At 46.2% G+C, this 21,167-nt stretch overlaps 1 protein-coding gene across 2 annotated transcripts; it reads right to left on the bottom strand.

Moving 5' to 3' along the window:
• Positions 1-2,186: 2,186 nt before the first annotated feature.
• On the bottom strand, positions 2,187-19,848 carry LOC125537157 (WD40 repeat-containing protein HOS15-like). Of its 2 annotated transcripts, none has more exons than XM_048700462.1 (14): positions 19,544-19,848; positions 17,466-17,611; positions 17,054-17,396; positions 15,248-15,339; positions 15,103-15,149; positions 14,541-14,688; positions 14,263-14,326; positions 13,861-14,019; positions 13,658-13,779; positions 12,087-12,161; positions 3,946-3,999; positions 3,787-3,860; positions 2,824-2,898; positions 2,187-2,736 (listed from the first exon to the last, which is right to left on the bottom strand). In XM_048700462.1, the coding sequence occupies exons 1-14, from the start codon at positions 19,602-19,604 to the stop codon at positions 2,517-2,519; spliced, it is 1,680 nt and encodes a 559-aa protein (XP_048556419.1). In that variant the 5' UTR covers positions 19,605-19,848; the 3' UTR covers positions 2,187-2,516. The 2 variants fall into 2 exon arrangements, with proteins under 2 accessions (XP_048556419.1, XP_048556420.1); XM_048700463.1 differs by having other exon boundaries at positions 15,248-15,330.
• Between the last annotated feature and the right edge of the window lie 1,319 nt (positions 19,849-21,167).

Here is a 21,167-nt window from a genome sequence, read left to right as displayed (position 1 = left end):
ATTTGAACTAAAGAATTTCATCATGCTATCTTTCATTTCCTCAATTCATATTCTTCATGCTTGTATGCTTGTATGATTGCATGTTCTTCACTCTTACGTATCCTGATTGCATGCACTCTAATTCTGTGATGATTTAGTTTCCCTTATGTTTCTATTTCTCCACTCTGATCTTCGTCAAATTCCTCAGAGTTTGACGAATTTCTAAAAGTCTCCCATTCAACACCCCCCCTTTGGGAGATAACCTACGCTTTCAACACCTGCCCTCGCATTTAATGTGGTAGGTATAGTACTAGTATTGTAATTTCGATATCCCAAGTGTCGTCTGTAGCAAATGTGGTAACCCCTTGGCATATAAAAGGAGGACCAAGCTACGGCAATGAGGGGGGACAGAGAGGTAAACGAGGGACTCGTCCTAAGGGGAAAACCTTAGGTCAAAAATAAGATAGACACTCAAAAGATCTGCCAACTCCCTTCCCGAGACTTGCAGCACTACGCACATTGTACTTATCCACCATTGTACTCATCCACCACTCAAACCACCAAAGCAAGCAGGAGTAGGGTATTATATGCAATGCGGCCCTCACCTGGGTAAAACCTCCTCGTCTCTAGATTCCTCACCAGCCAGAGGTCATAGCAACATATGTGTTCACCGCACCGCCTACCGAACCAAAAAAAGGGAGCAGTCTCCTGCTCCGTTGTGTTGCAAGTGCTCACGATCATGCACCGATAGTCCCTTGATCAACCTCTTCCTTGTCGTCGTCATCTTCACCATCGTCACTGTTGTGCTCCTAAGTGGAGGTCGTTGTTTCAGCAGCATCATCCTCGGGGGAGTTAGTAACATCACCGTCATCGGAGGCCTCGGTCCTGGATCTTCTTCCTCATCTGAGGCCTCCTTAGACATTTTCTTTCGCCTTTTGGAGGGTGCGCCCCTAACCTTCTCAGACTAAAAAAGGGTGGCCTCCATCAATGAAGACATGGCCGTGTCCACCACCTTCACCATCAATGGGGCTCCGAGTGGTATGCCTCGAAGGCCACAAACTTCTGCACAACAAGAATGGATGGTACGCCGAGGATAAAGCCCTGAGCTCCAGATAAGGAAGAACTCAAAGTTTTTGACACTTACTTGGCTCCATGGATGGTTCGCACTGAAGGCCTCAATGGCGCGACCTTGGACTCCTTGATCGTTTTTGGCTCGATCAAGGTGCAAAGATGGCGATCAACTTCTTCCGGCCCAGCTCGTCTTGCGACACCCGCGACAGGTCTGCTGCTCCCGTGTACATGTACATCGGGGACGGCCAAGCTTGTAGAGGGAGGACGCGGCGGTCCACCCATGTCTTGATAACGTGGCCTCCCTTCAACTCGGCCTCCTACAAATGGGTTGTGGCGTCAGCCAAAGCCTTGGCCTCACGGTGACAGTTGGTTCAATGGAGCCCGGTACCCAACTTCTACGGGTGTTCGTTCACGAAAACGGGCAAGTTGTCTCCAAACCCAAAAACACAGAATCAAGGCTTATGACATTCCCTAACAAATTTTGGAAGGTCTGTGGCAAAGAGGTTGGTGTTGGGGCGCAGCTGCAGGATAGCTCCCCCAAGGTCGACACGACATCCCCGTTCGTCTGAACGTAAACTCGGAAGAAGTACCAGAACAACTCAAAGTGAGGAGCCATTCCGAGGAAACATTCACAGAAAGTAATGAAATTGGCTATGTGAAGGACTCCGTTAGGCGGAATATGATGCAGTTGGTAGCCACGGAAGCAGAGCAGCCCACGCATGAAACTGTGGAGGGGGAAGCCGAACCCCGGCAACGGGCAGGTCCTGCTGGGGGCACAAGCTCTTCCCTCGCTCTGGTCTTGGCCATACCGGCAACGTGGAACCCAGCAAGGACTGGGCGGGCAAACGACGAAGGACTAGCAGCGAACGAGGAGCAAAGCTAATAGCAAATTTCTTTGATTTGGCTTCTCACATGAATCTCAAAGATAGTGTCAACATTGATGAAACAGGCTATATACATTATCATAGTAACTAATTTCTATGAAAAGGATTTACATATTTACTGCGATGGGCTTTGAAAGAATGAAGACTGATTTAGATCCTCTAAAAGCGCAGAAAGTATGCTTTTGAGCTGTTTCTCCACCCACCTCTGAACTGTTTCAATTACTTGTATGATCAGATTCCTACAAATATTCATGTAAAATACATCCTGACAAGACATTATCATTAATATCTATATGTTCCAATAAACTTGTAGCCATCTTAATCTATATCACCTAAGTCAAATGATTTGATTGCACCACAATATCTCCATACTACAACACCAACACAGTAACATCATCATGTCAACGCGCCGTACATGCTCTTTTGTGAGGCTTGTGCACTACATGGTACTGCGGTCAGGTCCTACTGTACATCAGCTGGGAAGCTAAATCCAAAACCTAGAGTAGACTAACAATTTCCCAACAATGGGAAGAACATATATTCTAGCCTTGTAGCTTGATACATGTACATCTTCTGCTGAAACTACATCCTGAAATCCATGACGCAGACAGTATTGTTGGAGAAGCAAGCTGCTATCTTGCTGCCTTCTTTGTTCCAGCACACTTCAAAAATGCCACCGCTCCCTCTGAAGGTCTTCAGGATCCTGCCTTCTTTGACGGACCATATATGTAGGCTTTGATCCAGCGACCCACTAGCCAGGTACTCGCCATCAGGGCTAAAGGCCACAGAATAAACTGGCTGCCTGTAATCATTTGTAAATTGACAAGAATTTAGCATTCTATGTGTGACACAGTAACTCACGATAATTTTCTTCCCTTAGTATCAGTACCTATGGCCAGCCAAGCTGTACAGAAGGTGTCCTTGCTCAACTTCCCATAGCTTGATAGATGAATCAAACGATGCACTGCATATAAAACAAAATAGTCCATCATTACTGATAAACACAAGCAACCTGCCGGGGTAGCAAAATTGTCCTCAGAAGCAAGGAACCTAATGCGGATACCTAATTCTGCTAGTTTACCAACTATCTTGTACACAAGGGATAAACAACGCTATCAAACCGAGACTGAAACCACTGAATGGTGAACTAGGAGTTTGTACCGAAATAAACATTGACCAAGAACTTGCCTACAACACGAGTTGACGCTGAAATAATATCATCTTGGACTATAAACATGTTCCGTACAAATCATGATTTGGCATGAGCTAATTTGTTACCGCTGGCTATCCACTTACAAGATGATATGTTCTCGCTGAAGCGAGGCCTAGTGTGCCATATCATACAAAGGAAGCATTAATACTAGATTACAGTAGACGCTGAGAACAACTAATCACCCAACACACTACCCATCGATAATTTCCAAAATTGTAGTGGATATCATTGCAGGTAAGAGAGAGCGAACTTACTGAACAACCACTTTGCAATGTACTGCAACTATCAAGTTTCCTACGATATACTACCTCTGTTCCAAAATACATGATGTCCCAGAAAATGTTCAGTCAAACTTTACAATATTTGACCACTGATTAATAGACTAAATGAATTTGTTAGACAGAATTGTAACACGAGATTTTTCATTAAAAATATGTTTACAATGTTTAATTTTATTATTACTAATTCATGCAGGATTAACTGGTCAAGGTTACTCACTGAAGGCTGCACATAATTCAAACGTCAGGAATACATGTTAGAACAGGTCGGTCAGTTGACCCAACAACAGTGAACTGTCAGAAATGAAAATACAAAGGCATTATTTGTCTTTAAAGGCTCTGAGCTAATGCCAAATTATACCTTGCCAAAAGCAGCTGTTGATTGGGATTATTTGTTCCTGGACCTGTGGGGCTCCATCTAATAGTGTATATTTCCTGCAAAAAGACAGTTGAGCAGATAAGAGGAGACAGTTTTAGAAAACTCAAGGGATCAAGCAAGGATAACGATTATTTGACAAACCTTGGTATGCTCTTTAAAATCATATACACATTTGTCCTGCTTCACACTCCATATCTGACAAAGGAAAAAGAAAAAGGAACACTTCATTACGAAAAAAAGACAAAGCACCTCCGCACGGTCAGCTTCTGTGAAGTGTGAACAAATATAGCAACTTGAGCCACACAAAAAGCATGTCCACGTCAGTGGCTACTGTGAATCCATATGGTTACATAAACCACCTATAATTACAATGAGAAATGTATACTGAATTACGGCGAGACATCTGGTGCAAAAGCACAACTCAATGCATAATGCGAACTTCCGATTCGGGCATTATTTTCTCTGCCATCCTGGCGCCTGTCATTTATGACTGTATGGCCCTATAATTTTGAACTTTCAGACTCAAATTATGTTTCTCATTTCTTGCCTGTTATTGTGGAGCGATTATAACTTGATTTTTTAAAACTGTAAGTAGATAGAATCATTTGAGACATCAGCAACAGAAAATAAGAATTATTTAGGTTAACTAACAAAATATTCTGTACTGGTAAACCAGGTTGTGTTTTTTCATTAGACACGTTGTACAACTGGTGCCATGTATATACTGAGAAAATGCTTAGCTTTACTCGGCAAAAACCATATAATCACAACAGGCCATCAAATTACAACTTTAGAGAGTGAAATACACCTACAACCATTAAACTAGCGGTACAATTTGGTCCCTTAACCCGGCCTGGGTCAACAAACTTATTTATGTGCTGCGCTGCACATATGGTCCTACTCCCTCCATATCTTCGTATATTAGTTTTATCTAAAGTCAAAACTTCATAAAGTTTGACCAATTTTATATCCCCCGCTGACATGGCATGTACCTGGCAGCCTGGTCCACTAAAACTAGACGGCGGGGTGGGGGGGGGGGGCGGGGATGGGGGGGGGGGGGATATGTGGAGATCAAAATATGCACCAAACCCCTCCATCTTCACCATCAGTATCACTAAGTTCTGGTCCACCAGAAAAGACCTATCTGTCTCCACCAAACTTAAAGCCTCTCCCACGAAACACTTGCCAATTCGTCACCTATGTGTGCTCGTGCTTTTGCCTCCGCATCCGAGGCTCCGAGCAAACACCGCATCGTCCATAGCTTGCAAGCGCATACACGTGAAGACTGTTGGCTCATGCTGTCAGGTACGCTGATGTTAAATCCTAGCATCAATTCCAATTTTTAAATTTGATCATTTAACTACAATATGGAGATGATCACTATCTCCCATGTTGCTGAGTATTCACGGGTCACAACTGTGGCATGGGTCTTCTTCAATGCTTTGATTTCAGCATTTTGTTTTAGCACCTGCTGATGGCAGCATCAATCTCGAGGTTCCTTGCATGGCATCGTTGAAAGTGCATATATCCCCCCTGTGGGTTTTGGTGATTGATGAAAAGACATTCAATTAAGTATATTTCAGGTTTAGTCCATTTGGTAAGTGGATTGTAGCCCAAGGCTCTTAGTTAGGTTGCAATTTCCCAGGATTTTGGTGGATCGAAGATTCCACATTGAATCCAAGGACAACCGTGCTATCAAGAGGGTCAAATGCAAAAGATCTAGGGATGAACACCTTATATAATAACTACAGGCGCTCCCTAAGATTTCAACTTCAAATTCTTTAATCCATCTCATTTTACTCTCTCCCAATAGCTCCAGACCAGTCGGACGGTGGAACTGGCTAGGTTAGTTGTGAGAGTTCTGCTGAGCAAACTGGCGATTTTCCAAGGTTCCATCCAGAACAAAGCTTTTCTGTGTTTTATAACTACCTCTGTTAGCTCCAGTACCTCCGAGCTATTTCTTATTTGGCATTCTTGAGCGGTTATAGTTTGCTCCAGCCAGTTGTTCCAGTATAGGTTTTGTGCTCCTGAGCTATAGTGAACTGGGAGTTAACCATTTCTGCCAAGCTCATTTCCATAGGGTACTCTGCTAGTCCCGGTACCTCTAAGAAATCTTTTGTCTGGCACCCCTGAAATCAAAGATGCTTCTGGACAGTCCGGTACCTCCAAGAACTTTGGACATGTTTGCAATAAGCCATGCACATGGTGATGGCCGAGTCGTCCGTGTGGAGCAGCAGGGTGGACCGAGTAGTTGGGCACTGCATGTGGATCGTGGCGCAGCTTGTGCAGTCGTGGACTGTTGAGTGTGCATGTAGATAGAAGTAGTTAGTGCTGCTACTTGGTTATCTAGTTATGCATGGATAAGTTAGTTAGCTACACAAGCTGTGAAGCAGCCGGTCATCATGGATATGGGCGTGCATGTAGACTAGTTTGTTAGTTGGTTAGTGGCCGGCTCATGTGGTAGTGGCCGGTGCGTGCGTGTGTGGATGTGGCCGCTGGCTTGTGTGTGCAGTCGGGTATAAAAGAAGCCCCTGTGTACTGCTTGTAGGGGGACCCGTGTGTAGCCATGTAGCCACTGTAAGGAAGAAAAGGATTGGGGTGTTCGTGCGCCCGTGGCGGCGTTCGTGCGCCGGCCGAAAAATCTTGTGTCCACTGTTCTTCTTCTTCCACCTCCGTTCGAGTAAGAAGAAGCGGCGCTGCGAGGAGGCGGCGTCAACAATTGGTATCATGAGCTGGTTCATCTTGGGTGTCGTCCCCTTGCCGGAGGCGTGCCGGCGGTGGCGGCGTTCGTCGGCGGCTGCGCGGTGAAGCTCCGGGCCGTGTGTCGGTCTATGGAGGTGCGCGACGCGGCAAGGAGGCCGCGGTGGCTGCGGCGGCATGGTAAGGAGGCCGCGGAGGACCTGCGTGGTGGCGGCTCCAACGACACACAGCGTCATGGCGGCATGTACAGGGCAATAAGCCGTGGCGGCGAGCTCGGCGCGACCGGTGCATGTTATGGGTGCGCACTGGACGCGTCGGGCACGTCTGGCACGTCGGGACCGCGGGCGCGCGTACGAGCGTGCGGTTGACGTTGGGAGGAGGCGTATGTCGCCGTTGTGCTCGAGTCCGTGCTCGAGTTCGACTACATCCTTCCGGCATTTGTCGCTGGCGGCTGCCATGGCGGACGCGGAGGAGGCGCGTGGTGAGCGTTTGGTGCGGTCGGGCTCATCGGGCGCGTCGGGTGCGCGCGGGACGTGTGGGACGCAGAGGGACGCCAGGCGTGTGTCGTCGGCGGAGAAGGAGCTCGGCGTATGTCGCCGGGGTCGTGACAGAGCACGGTGCGACCGCGTTGATGCCGGGTCGGGTCCGCGGGCTGGGTCACGGTTGTGACGACGACAACGACGAGAGCTGCAACAACTTCGACGGCGGCGATGTCATGGCTTAGGAGGTGAGTGTTGGCAATAAGCCATGCACATGGTGATGGCCGAGTCGTCCGTGTGGAGCAGCAGGGTGGACCGAGTAGTTGGGCACTGCATGTGGATCGTGGCGCAGCTTGTGCGGTCGTGGACTGTTGAGTGTGCATGTAGATAGAAGTAGTTAGTGTTGCTACTTGGTTATCTAGTTATGCATAGATAAGTTAGTTAGCTACACAAGCTGTGAAGCAGCCGGTCATCATGGATATGGGCGTGCATGTAGACTAGTTTGTTAGTTGGTTAGTGGCCGGCTCATGTGGTAGTGACCGGTGCGTGCGTGTGTGGATGTGGCCGCTGGCTTGTGTGCAGTAGGGTATAAAAGAAGCCCCTGTGTACTGCTTGTAGGGGGACTCGTGTGTAGCCATGTAGCCACTATAAGGAAGAAAAGGATTGGGGTGTTCGTGTGCCCGTGGCGGCGTTCATGCGCCGGCCGGAAAATCTTGTGTCCACTGTTCTTCTTCTTCCACCTCCGTTCGAGTAAGAAGAAGCGGCGCTGCGAGGAGGCGGCGTCAACGGGACAATTCCAGGGCTCTAGATTTAAACACTGAACCTGTCCTGGTATGTGCTTCTCCTATTCAAACGATCAGATTTTCACCTTTTTTATAAACTGACCCTCACATACCTTGAGTGGGGGAGGAGGCTTTATGGACGAAGTTGTGGAGGCACCCCCCCACCCCACCCCCACCCTCTTCTCTCTCGTTGAGAAAGCCCTTTGCTTTGCATTTCACCTCTCGTGCTGTAATGTAAACCTATCTTTGATTCTTGAGAGATAGATCCATGGGTTCTTGAGCTTTGATTGAAGATCTTGTTGGGGAGTTCATTCAAGTGGCCTTGCTTTGTGAAAGTGCATCTCCAAGATACCCTACTGGTTTTGGTGATTTATGGCAACCATTTGAGAGTCAGAGGACCAATGATTTCAATGAGTGTATTTCAGGGACTCGTTGGCTATAAGGACTAATTTTCTTAAACGAGTCCTTGCCTATAAGTGGAATATCAATGGTGACCCTAACTCAAGCTTGTGTCTTGTAGTATGTACTTTCTAGGCTTTTGGTGAACCCAGTGATTCACACTGAGTGTAGGACAACCATACTATGAAGAGGGGCACAAGCAAAGTACTTTGGCTTGAAATCCAAGAACAGATCCTAGACCAAAGTCTTCACCAAGTAGGTGATCTGTCCTTGGATTTTGGTAGGACTATTCACCCCAGGTAGTATCCCTTGTTGTAGTGGCGCCCATTGACGTCGAAGTTCACCGGAGGAGCATGACCTTCAACAAGCTTGGCAAAGACATTCGAGCACTGCAGTACGTTAATGTCATTGTGAATTCCTGGCATGCCAAAGGAGTGCCAAATCCAGAGGTCTTGTGTGGCCACTGCCTCAAGTACCACACTGCAAGCTCCTTTGGCGCATTTGTACATCCCCTGCCAAGCAAATGGACAGTTTTTCCATGCCCAATGCATGCAGTCGATGCTTCCAAGCATCCCAGGAAATCCTCTTGCTGCATTCTGTGCTGGGATCCGAGCGGTGTCTTCAGAATTGGGTGATCGCAAGTATTGTGGTTCAAACATTGCCACCACTGCCCTGCAGAACTTGTACAAACACTCAATGGTGGTGGACTTGGCCATGCGTCCATGGTCTTCTAGTATATCTCCGGGAGCTCCGTATGCAAGAATCCTCATAGTTGTCGTGCACTTCTGGAGTGAGGAGAATCCAACTTTGCCGATGCAATCCTTCTTGCAAATGAAGTAGTTGCCGAACTCCTGGATGGCATTCACAATCCTGAGGAAGAGCTTTCGGCTCATCCGATAACGGCGCCGAAATACTTTCTCGCCGTGCAGTGGAGCATCCGCGAAGTAGTCGGCGTAGAGCAAGCAATAGCCCTCCAGTTGATGCCTCTGCTTGCTCTTATGGCGGCCCGGCGCCGAGCCACCTCGCCGCGGCTTTGCATTGCTCGCGAACAGGCTGGCCAGAGCGGCGAGGATCATGAGGTGCTCTTCGTCCTGGGTGTCGGCCTCGTCTTCCTCCTCCAGTAGCGCCGCAAACGCCTCCTCGTCGTCGGAGTCCATCGCCGAACAGGCAAATCACCGAACACCTGGCGGGCGTGGTGGGTGCGCAGCCGCCGGTATCCCCCGCCTGCGTGGCCGGAGCGCTGGAAAGCTGGCCCAGGAGCGGGATGGAGGCTGCCGCGGCGAAACCCTCTCTTTCCGACGGGGAAATGGCCTTTCTAGCAGCGGAGCGCCGACGGGAAAAAACGCGTCCTGGGGGGGGCCTATTGGGGGCGCGAGTGGAGATGCTCTTAGACGGTTAGACCTAAATCCCAACACTTGTTGCTCCTGGAGGGTGTGCGCCTCCTAGATGGTTAGAGCATCTCCAGCCGTTGAGCCCCCCAGGAGGCATTTTTTTCGCCGCTTGGGGGACTGCCGGCGAGAATATTAGTCTGGGACCGAAATTTCTTCCAGTCGTTGGCCTCCCAGGCAGCAGCGAGCCGGCGAAGCAGCGCCAAGCGCGGGAACAGCGCGAGGAGGCCGAGGCAGACGAGGAGGACCTCGGAGGCGGCCATGAGGAAGAGCACCGATGCCCAGTGCCCCCGCCGCAGCTAGCGACGGCAAGAGGAGGGCCCGCCGCACCGGTGTTCCAGTCACGGCGCGTGGCCGCCCGGGCCGAGTCGCGGCGCAGGAGAGGCGACGCTCGCAGGCGCGGCGCGCGGCCTGGTCGAGGCAGGCGACGCTGGTGTGGCTGGCGAGCACTCCTTGGGCGGCTTGCCCTGCGCGGCCGCCTGTGAGATGTAGGGGAGGCAGCCGGTGAGGCGGAGCCGCAGACCGCGCTTCCACTCCCCCTAGCTCCCCGTGGCGCGCCGCTTGAAGGAGGCGGGGCGGCCAGCGAGCGCCTGGGGGAGGAGGCGGGGCGGGGCGTGGCGGAGGAGGAGGCCGGGCGGCCAGCGAGCACGAGGAGGAGGCGGGGCGGCGAGGAGGCGGGCGGGGCGGAGGAGGCGGGGGCGGCGGACGTGGTCCCCGCTGGCGAGAGAAGGCGGGGCAGGGCGGGGGAGAAAGCGACGGGAGAGAGAAGGCGGGGCGGGAGGAGAAAGCGACGGAAGAGAGGCTGCAGGTGGGCCATTTGAGGCAAAAAGACCAGCGCCGGCGTCCCTAGCTGCCCCCCGGGGGGCTAGGTTTGGGGTGGGATCGCCGGGCGCAACTTTAATCAACTCCGGCGAAAAACAGGGCTTTGGGGGCGTGAGTGGAGAGGTTTTTTGTCGCCGGGGGTAGAAAAGTGCTCCTGGGGGGCTTCTTGGGGGCCTAGTGGAGATGCTCTTAGAGTCACTTGAGAGCCTTCATGTGTGAAAGAGTCAGGAAGTTTGTAAAGGACTAGAGAGCGTCTCTTTGTGTGAAGATCTACCACAAGTGAGGCTCCCTTTGTGGTTGCCATGGTGGAATAGGTGGACTAGGCCCTTGGTGGCATAGCGAGCCAAGACCTTTGTGGTTGTAGGATTTTGTATACAAACCTCCGCCAATGAGTAAGATTGCACCAACAATCCAAACCTCAGGTAAGATCACCTGTGTGCGATCTCTTCCCCTTACTACTTAACTTATTGCAAACTTTGCTTCCGCTCTTAATTTATAGACTTGCATGCAACTAGGGGTACTTAGTTTAAATCCTTCCCACTAGAAAGGATTAATTTTTGATATCTTTTATTCAACACCACCCCACCCCCACCCCCACCCCCACCCCACCCCCAAGACAAGTAATCATGCAAAGAGCACGAAGACGCGCAGTTCACGTTCTCCAGAAGTTCATGGCCCATAACCCCACGGACAAACAACCTTGTGGCCAACCCCAATGTCTCCACGCTGCTCTCCGCCACTGTTCTTCTCCTACCTAGTAACACAGTGGCGTTAGTACCACCACCACATCCTCCAGTTTCGAGAGTCTAAGCCATCGCACTCGTTGTCACAACATGCAAGGTGTGACAATCTCGTTGTCATAGGCTCACTATCAGAATCCCTCTATTTTCGAGAGCTCTGAGTTTTCGCGCACCTTGCCTATCCGAACCTGCTAGAGCTGTCGTCAGGATACTTTGTTGTCATCGTGATCAACAGCAAGATGGCGGATGTGACCAAGGACATGGCAAAGGGGGCGTACAAGAAGACAAGTCCTTGCTTTGACGAACCCTAGCCATGCTCTCATCTCTCGATGCAAGCATGTTTCCATATGCCAGGCTCTCATGCAACATCTGTCACGGCCAGGCAAACCTACATCACCATTCAAACCCTCGCAACTAGCTCTTCTCTGTGCGCAAACCGCTATCCACGAACATCACCTCCACGAGGGGGCAGGCATGCAGGCCTGTAAAGGTAAGCTCGTCGTCCTTTGCATCAGTTGCTCCTCAGCTTCCTAAAATTGATGGAAGACTTGAGGCTTTTTTACAGTTTCCAATCCCCTACTTACACCCCAACGAGTAAACTAGTGGACCGGAGCTAGCAGATATGTGTTACGGAGGCCTCGTGTATTTAGGACTGTGCACCATATAGACAAGTTTGTTAACTTAAATGAGTATTTTCAGAGTTAAAGCACAAAATTGCACCGTCCCAAATAGTTTAATGGCTGTAGGTGTTTGTTTCACTCAAATAGACAGTTGAGATACTTATACATCTAGGAAAAAATGGAAAATGCAAGGTAACATACAGTAATACATTACTCAATAGCAAGACAATGAAAAAATAACCAAAACAAAACAGCCGACAGGGAGCCTGAATTATTAGTTCGTGATGTCTTGTACACAATGATGCAAGAACTAGAAAAACTATTAACTACTGTACAGAAAGCAAGATGATACCTTTGCAGTCCAATCATCAGAACAAGAAGCCAACAAAGAACCAGTTGGATCCCACTTGATAGCATTAACTTCACTCTGGACAGTGTATTTATAGTCAGGTGGCTACTACGCCAATACTTTTTAAGTAAAAAAATATTAATTATATTTTCATGGACAAGAATGGTACTGTAACTTATTAGGACAAACATTATGAAGCTATATAACTAATAGCTGCTCAGTGATTATACTCAATAATTCCCGGTAGCATCTAAAATTATCTAGCCAAGCAATTTATGTATGGACAAATGAAGATAGTCATCCAAACAAAATGGTGAAGAGATGGAATTAATTGATCAGTTATTCTAGAATATGAAGGGGAAAAAAGGATGACTTGTAAAACTAACCCACCAACATGAAATGATTTTCATTTGATATAATATAATATTCATACTTTGGGGAACTTACTAACTGCGGAAGAATACTATTGAGAATTTCCACATCAGTTTTTTGGTTGTAAGGATCAAGCCAAGAAAAGGCACACGCAACACAGAAAGAATTTCGCACAGTTCGAACCCCAAGAAGCCTATCTTTACAACAACCCCATGAACCAGCATACCCAGCCGCAGCCTCCCTCCACCATCCACAGAATCCCTATGGCCTCATGTGGCTCCCCACTCGTCGGAGACTAATCTGGACTATCCCAAGCTTGCCATGGCCGGAGGGTGACCTTCTCCGTGCTCACTGCTGCCGGAGCACGATATCCTCTAGATGGGTCACCTTGCAGCTGACAGAACTTGGTGGAGTCGGTCTGCACCGACTGGTGAGTCTACCTTGGTGCCACAGCCATCCCAAGTTGATACCATCCTCCTTGTCGGGCGAGGTGTGGGATTTGAGCGATACTGCACTCCACGACACGGTCATATAAAGACCTACTCCGGGGTTCACGATGCCTACGCACAGCTTGTCGTGGAACTTTGGGTTCAGCTGGATGGTAGGTGCCAAAGATGCAGGAAAAGATTTATCTCTGTTCTTTATCACCTGATTGGCCAAATTGTTTGAGAACTAACACGATGTGATGTTATCAACTATCGGCTATATTTCAAGTTTGTACTAGAAATGAAAAGCATTTTTATAGTTTGAATGAGCCTTCATAAAGTACCCTGTGATATATTGGAAAATAACTAGGTCTTGAACTTTCTTTTATTCTCGGGATGTTCTATTCAGACATGAAAAAGATCAAATTATTCTATCTGCTAAAGCGATTTGCATGACAATGGCGGAGCGGAGTGGTGATACAATGGCAGAGCCGAGAGATGGGCAGGTAGGGATGAAGGGAGGAGGATGACAATTCTTTGTCTTCTTCTGTTATAAGGGTAGATAAGGAGACGCTGTGAGGAGAAAGAGGATCAAAAGGGTGCATAGCATTTGCAGGAGAGGGTGGAAGCGGGAGAAAGACACCGACATTTGTTGTGAGCCAAAGGTGAATGCCTTTGATCAATGCCTCTATACGCCCATTCATTGTGTTCTGTAGCAACACACAGGCACTTCGCTAGCACATTGCAAAATAGCATGTCATGTTTAAGAAATCTTACTTGATGGCCACTGAATGTTTTAACTGGGCGTGGATCCCCAATCTTGCAAACATAGATCATGTTATCAGTTGAGCATGTTGCAAAAGAGTTGTTGTTTCGCCAATCAACATCTAGTGTTGGAGCTACATGAAGAACGAGGACAAGTTAGTTTCTGTGCTACACATTTTGTCATGTCAAAGACAACTGGACCATGCAAACTATACCTGAATGAAATTCAAATTGCTGCTTGCACTCCCATGTCTTTGTATCCCAGACAATAGCAGTTTTGTCTACGCTGCCACTTAGAAGAAAATCACCTTTCCTATTCCATTTCAAAGAAAATATAGGTCCCTTGTGTTTGAATAAAGTCTGCTTTAACTCTCCTGAAATATTCGTTCAGATAGATAAGAATGAAAGAATGCACAAAATCAGCAGGAGGCACACTATGACCATGCTTTAAGGCCCATCCAAGTTCTGACAACTCTTGTTCGGGTAAGATGAAATTATTGACCCAGCCCATATTAGGGAAAATAATTTATTATCGATGTCTATTAAACAGAGTTTAAGGCAAAGGCTAACACACACTGTGCACGCACACCCACACACACAAGATAGTGACTTCTTACCGTCCCTACTCCATATTCTTGCCTGGCCATCATAGGAGCCCGTGGCTAATAGTGTTCCTTCCCCCTGGCATGGATGACAGGCCAAATTTTACAAGATAACATGGCTTAGTAATGAACCTAGAGGTGAAAGGTGGCATTGGATAATGAAAAAATGAACAAGTTGGCCAAAATAGATGTGGCTGCCAATACAACATTGTACTCTAGATTAATTTTGACCAAAACACAATTCGCAAATAAGGAATTATGAATAGAAAAGTATACAGCATCAAGGAACCTACATTCCAGTCAAGTGTGGTGACATCCTTGCTCTTCTCGTTGGTCCTACCCTTAAAATGTTTCAAAACATGAACACTTGCAGGAGAGGATTGAATGGAACCACATGGACCATCAGGAATTGTCCAAATTCTAGCAGTTGAGTCTCCTGACCTAGCAAGAACAAAATAGCAGTATAACTCAACGAGGATGCATACAATAAACAACTTTGTAACTACAAGAAGGCAAATATAGACTAGAGATTCACAAATACGATGAGGGATGGGATAGAATGAGTATATGAAAGAAAAATGCAAATTATCAGGTTTGAATTTGAGAAGCCAGATATTACAACGAAAGGAGATCTCCACTCGTTCGATCTTGACAGGTCATGCTGCAATCAGGAACTCAGCATGCATCTCAAAAAGACTTGGGCAAAAAGAATAATCAAAACAACGGACACTATAATTATTAACATATAAATTACTTGGCAATTTGATGCCATGATAAAACTGAACGCGTGAGGGGGCTACAACTACAAGTCAATACAAGAACACAACTATCTATACAATAGAGCAGATGACCCACCCAGAAGCTAGAAGAGAACCAGCTGGACTCCATGCACAAGCAAAAACCTAAAGCAAACGAATGCAAGAGAAACAGGAAGTTATAAGAGGGTTGATGAATCTATTTGACAGTGAAAAACATCTAAGCACTAGAAGAACCTACTAACCTCTGAACTGTGTCCTTCCAAAACGGTTACATCCGCACTAAAAATTTCATGAGAAGTTGTACTTACATCCATTGGTTTAGGACCTGAGGTAACTACATATCAGTAGACAATACAATAGTACGATGAATAAGGCCCTGGTCCTCCACACAACTAAATTTAAAACATATTGAGACATGATATAACGGGAAGCTCTCTGAAACGCTAATACAGAAACTGAGATACCAAGAAAAAGTAAATTCACAGGGGGCTACTGCTTGCTTTAAATCATGTCAGAAACTGTTACTCCTAGAGTTACATTAGTATCATCTTATTTTAATAAGATGGATGATATGTCCAAGAAAGGGGACATTGTCCTAAATCAGCTCCAACGTCCATGCGACGGCGATAATAGAGTTATTGTATGGATACATATCAGGAACTACGAATAGAAAATCATGGTGGAATAGATCAGAAAGCCTTTTTTGGATCACGAAGTTGAGTCAGTGTCATTTGTGTGGGTACCAGTATTTGCAGAATATATCAGCTATTTCAGCCGCTACATCTGACATTTAGAATATATGCATACATATATTAACGCGGATTTTTTACCACCCGGTTGCTATTTATTAACCCCCCCCCCCCCCGACTATACCACCCCATGCTATCTCCGTTGAAAGGTCTGCCCTCTATTGGGATTCAATTAATGAACCATGGTAATGCTCACACTAATATGGATCCAGCTGAGCAGGGGTATCAAAACGTCACTTCATGAATAGTTAACCTTCTAATTTAACCTTAGATGTATGAAAATGCTATAGCTTCCTAACTATTTATAATACCAAAAAGATATTGGTTGGTGAGTAAGATGTAGATTCCCTAAAACCAAAATGCCCCATGAACGCAAAAAAAAGGATGCATACACAGTATCAACTTTTAATTTTGTTACTACTCATCATGGGCATCAAGAAGGGGAGCCTTGGCGCAGTGGTAAAGCTGCTGCCTTGTGACCATGAGGTCACGGGTTCAAGTCCGGAAACAGCCTCTTCCAGAAATGTAGGGAAAGGCTGCATACAATAGACCCAAAGTGGTCGGACCCTTCCCCGGACCCTGCACAAGCGGGGGCTACATGCACCGGGTTGCCCTTTTTTTTCATCATGGGCATCAGGCATGATTAGTCAGCTTTAAGCGTAGCATGCAGTACTAATCATGGGCATCAGGCATGATTAGTCAGGTTTAAGTGCAGTATGCAGTACAAAGTCATCAGGTGGTAATGGACTAGTCTCAGTGCAATTAGACAAATGAAAGACTAATCGATGGCAAACCTAAAAGATGCCACGAGTGTAGAATAGCTATTCTACAACCCTAGTAAAATGGTGTACAAAAATGTAGTGACTTTTGATTAATCTTTTTACTATCCAGGCCACTGTTTTACTACACTAATCCAAAACTACTAAATTCCATACACAATTTTACTAGGGGTGTACAATACCCCATTCTACACTAACGCTTACCATATCATTCCTACATATATATTTTGCATGCTGAGTTACTCTTTAAAAATATTTTGCATGCTGTGTCACAATGTTTACTTGTTCACACCAAGAACTGTAAAATTATTGCATCACGTGAAAACTTGCTAGCCCTATCATTTAAACAGTGCTCACCAAAATTAGGAAACAACAGCATAAATCAATTATAGTTATGAAGCATTATACATGGGCCAGAAATAATCCAGCATATAGTCATTTGAGTTTTACTAATAGTTAGCTAAAATATATTGCAAAAAGGAGTGGTAGAATGGGAACGGAACAGCTAAAAATAAATTACCTCCACTGGCAAGGGGATCTTCTTCATGCTTAACCTTATCAATATGATCTGTGTGTTGTTTTTCCCTTTCCTTCTCTTTCTCTTGCACCTTGTCTCTTTCAGTTCTATCTCTTTCCATCTCTTGGTCTTTTTCTTTGTCATGGCGCTCTCGCTCCCGTTCACCACCAAGACGATGTTCATGCTCCTCGATGCACTCTTTCGCTTTCCCCTTGTCCTTGTCACAATCAATTTGAAGCCTCCCCCTTTTCCTCTTCTTCACAATCTGTTGCAACTCTTCAACATCTTTTGTGATGATTTCAAGAGGTTCCAGAAGAGCAAAATCCTTCTCAACTTCTTGATCATTCTGAAACAAGAAAAGTGCATGATGTACCATACATCAGCCACACTAGAAGTATGAGATAAACATACTTACTTCATCAGTATTTGCTTCTAATTCTATGTACTGGAGGCCTTTCTGCACGATAGTGATAAGAGCACCAGGAGGGACAATATTTCCATCTATCCCACCTTTATGTATCCCTGCTTCATAACCTAAAGTAAATGCAGCATGAACAAAACCTGGAAAGTTAGTTGGAAGAGACACAGTTAGGCCCCGTTTGGAATGCAGGAATTCAAAAACAGGAATAGCAAAAAAATACAAGAATAGGGAAGGAATCCAGATTCAAAACAGAGGATTGCAAAAACACAGGAAAATATCACAAGCGGGAAAGTGAAACAAAGGATTTGTGCACATGAAGTACTTGCATAATTGTAAACACCACATTAAGAAACTATAGGGAAAATAATTAAATCTTAAGCTCATACTTCAGTGAGCTAACGAATGGTACTCCTTGGCTCCCTGCATATATATACACCAAACAACAATCGCGGGCATGCTTTAAGAAAAGAAAACATGTTATTTCTCCACCACACGATACATCATTCTTATCCTCATCCTCAGTTCATCAAGCTTTTTATCTTCACCGTGGCTCAACAGAACACCACCACCACCACCACCACCACCACCCCCTCTCCTCCCTCTTCACAATGGCGCCCAGCACACAAACCTCTGCCAGTACCATGTCCAGCTTGTTGCCACAATACCATTTACATAATTCACGGAGCCCCTCCATGCATAGCTGGCCTACGACTCCTGGAACTTTCTTGCACTCCGTGACTTCATTCCCCTGTCTCTTCGAAGGGCTCCATGGCGCCAAGTGAGCCACTGCTACGGAGGTTGCAGTGCCTCGGTCTTAAGCGGAGAGCCAAAAAAGAAACGGGAGTGGATGTTTGCAATTTTTAAGAATTTCTTAGTAAGTATGGGAAAGGCGTCCCTATCCTGTAAAATTCCTATGGCCGTTCCCATGAATCAAACGGCACAAAGGGAAAATTCCCCATGTGAACAGTATTCCTTTGCTTTTTCTGTCGTTTTCCCATGAACCAAACATGGCCTTATCAATGAGAACAGAAAACCATGTGTTCAACCATATAATAACTACATATGCCAGCAATTCTAGAAGGGTACAAAAAAATATCCTAAAGAATAACACTCCCTTCGTTCCATAACTATTGTCGTGGTTTTAGTTCAAATTATGGAACAGAGGGAGTAACAAACAGCTGCACAGTAGAGCATGACAAGCTGGACAAAGTTCAGAAATACAATATCAAAAGAAAAAAGTACTCTTCTTTTCGCTCAACAAATGCAAGTTCGTCAGGGTTTGGTTACTAGTTTTCTTGGAAGGGTTTTCTCCCTTGATCTTTTCCCTTGTTTTATGATTGGAATGAAAGTAGGATTGTTTATCCAATCCAAACTATTTATTGAGGGAAAGTAAGATCAATAGTTGGCCCTATTGTCTGTGCTCTGTTCTGTTAAGGATTTCTGTATTGGAAACATAGGCATCCTGCTATTCCCTGCTCTAGTTTCAGTTCAGTCATAAATACAATCTCGAAAGAAAAATGTTCAGAAATCCCAGCATTAAACCGTCCCCACAATGCACCGATGAGTAACAGGTGCTTAAAGAAATCAACAAACCCAAATAAGAAACAACCGATAGCACTATTTCGATGGTTTTGTCTTCTGAGGGATTGTATGAATTTCTGCATTTGAGGTCAGTAAAACCAATACAGCCGCGGAGGTGGACGAATTAGCACCAAAAGCACAATTAATTTCCTGAAACTAATCGATTAAGTTCCACTATGAGCAAAGCTATCTAAAACCCTAATCTGAAAAGGAATGAAAACTAAAAGGTAATTAATAAGAGAAATAGCATTGCAAAACCTGAAACCACAATCCCAATCTAAAAGTCGCAAAACACAAGCTCTAGACGCATCATATGCAGCATTCAGCATTACCAGATCCCTATTTTCCTATGTAACACGCGAATCCACAAAAATCTCGCCATCTGCAGCACAAAGGCCCCTAACCCCTAAATCCGCGCAAAGCATGCCAGATTCTCTCGACCTAATAACCAAATAAAAACGTGGCAGGAAGGAATGGGTCTAGTTACGGACCGGACTCCTGTAGGTAGCGGAAGACGAGGAAGTTGAGCTCCGCCGAGGTTATCGCTCCCATCGTCGGCCAACGCGAGAGCGCCGCCGGATGTAGCGGGCGCGCAGCGCGCGGTGATGCGGTCGGGGGTCGGGAAGAAGGAAGATGTGAGAGAGAGACGGAGAGGGGACGAGGCAAGGAAATCGATGGGCGAAACCGGGGATGAAGCGGAGCGGGATGCAAATATGAAATTACTCTTCTGGCTCTAGGGCTTGTTCGGAAGTGCTCCACAGTCGCGAACTCCGCAACTCCTCACCCAATAGTCCAACGCCGTTACGCCAGCTTTATACTAGTATTATACTCCTACTAAGAATTATTTGTACATGGTTATTTTATTTATCAACCGTCATATAGAACGTTCTGAATTAAGAAAAAAACAATAGATTTAAGCTCATCCGTTATCGTATTCTGCGTGCCAACGCATCAGATCGCTTGATCATCCTATTATGCACACAGTAGCATATTTATCATGTCATCATGTGCGTTATAGTTGTCCCATGTCTCTGGGCAGCTTCTCCGATGATCGACCTGGATGCCTTCTCGTTTAATCGGTCCGATAAATGGGCCTCAGTTTCTCTGCTCTCACGAAGATGGTCTGTGGTCATCAACTCATCATTACTTCATGCCATTCTTTTCCCTTTATCATTGTAGTGGACAGCTCTTTCTCGCTTGCCTAACTTCGCTCAATTCATCTTCATATTCTCTGCTCTCACGGAGATGGTCTGTGGTCATCAACTCATCATTACTTCATGTCATTCTCTTCCCCTTATCATTGTAGTGGACAACTCTTTCTCGCTTGCCTAACTTCGCTCAATTCATCTTCATATTCATCTTGCTTCCTGATGTGCCCATGTCTGATGTGTAGGTTCTCTCTTCTCGCCTATCGATGTTTTGGTTGACTACATAGGTGTTAATCTTTACGTTCTGGTGTGTGTGTGATTGTCTCGTGAATCATAGCGACAGCCGAGCTGACGGATCTATGGGAACGCGGGGGCAGACGATGTGAAGGAGGAGGAGGTGGCGGCAGTGTCAACGGTTAAGGATGGGAACAAAGAGGAGTAGTGTGTGAACCAATCCTCGCTATGCTCACCTTTCTAACACAATTGCTTGGAGAGAAAGACCTTCTCATCCGCCATTGTTGCACCTCCGATCTCTCCGCATTCACGCTTTTCGATCGAGGTGATATTTTGTGGTGAATTGTTTGGTGGGATTCCTGCATAATATAATTCTTTGTCCTGCTTAATTCACTCTCAGATTTAGCAATTTATATCGTGATCTCTTTGCTACAAACTCCATGGATGCAACCGCTCAACTCCAGATTAAAGGTCTATATGCTTTCTCAACTTGAGCAGGAAACTTCCAACCAAATAGAAGGGATGGGGACTCTCAAATAGGAATGCAAACATAAAACGCGTGCTCTTGAGTGCCAATCCCTCTTCTGACCGAAGTGAACAACAAACATCCCTTCCATCTGGACACCGAATAATGAGAGAATCGTATAAGTTATCAGAATCTGGGGCTAGAGTCTTTGGTTGAACATCCACACATCGATTCCCTGCGCTAGCAACTATGTGCTTAGTTACCAAG

The sequence above is a fragment of the Triticum urartu genome, chromosome 2 (assembly GCF_003073215.2).
Source record: "Triticum urartu cultivar G1812 chromosome 2, Tu2.1, whole genome shotgun sequence".
NCBI lineage: Eukaryota > Viridiplantae > Streptophyta > Magnoliopsida > Poales > Poaceae > Triticum > Triticum urartu.
The sequence above is the reverse complement of the archived record's forward strand: the minus strand, read 5'-3'. Positions and strand labels throughout refer to the sequence as shown.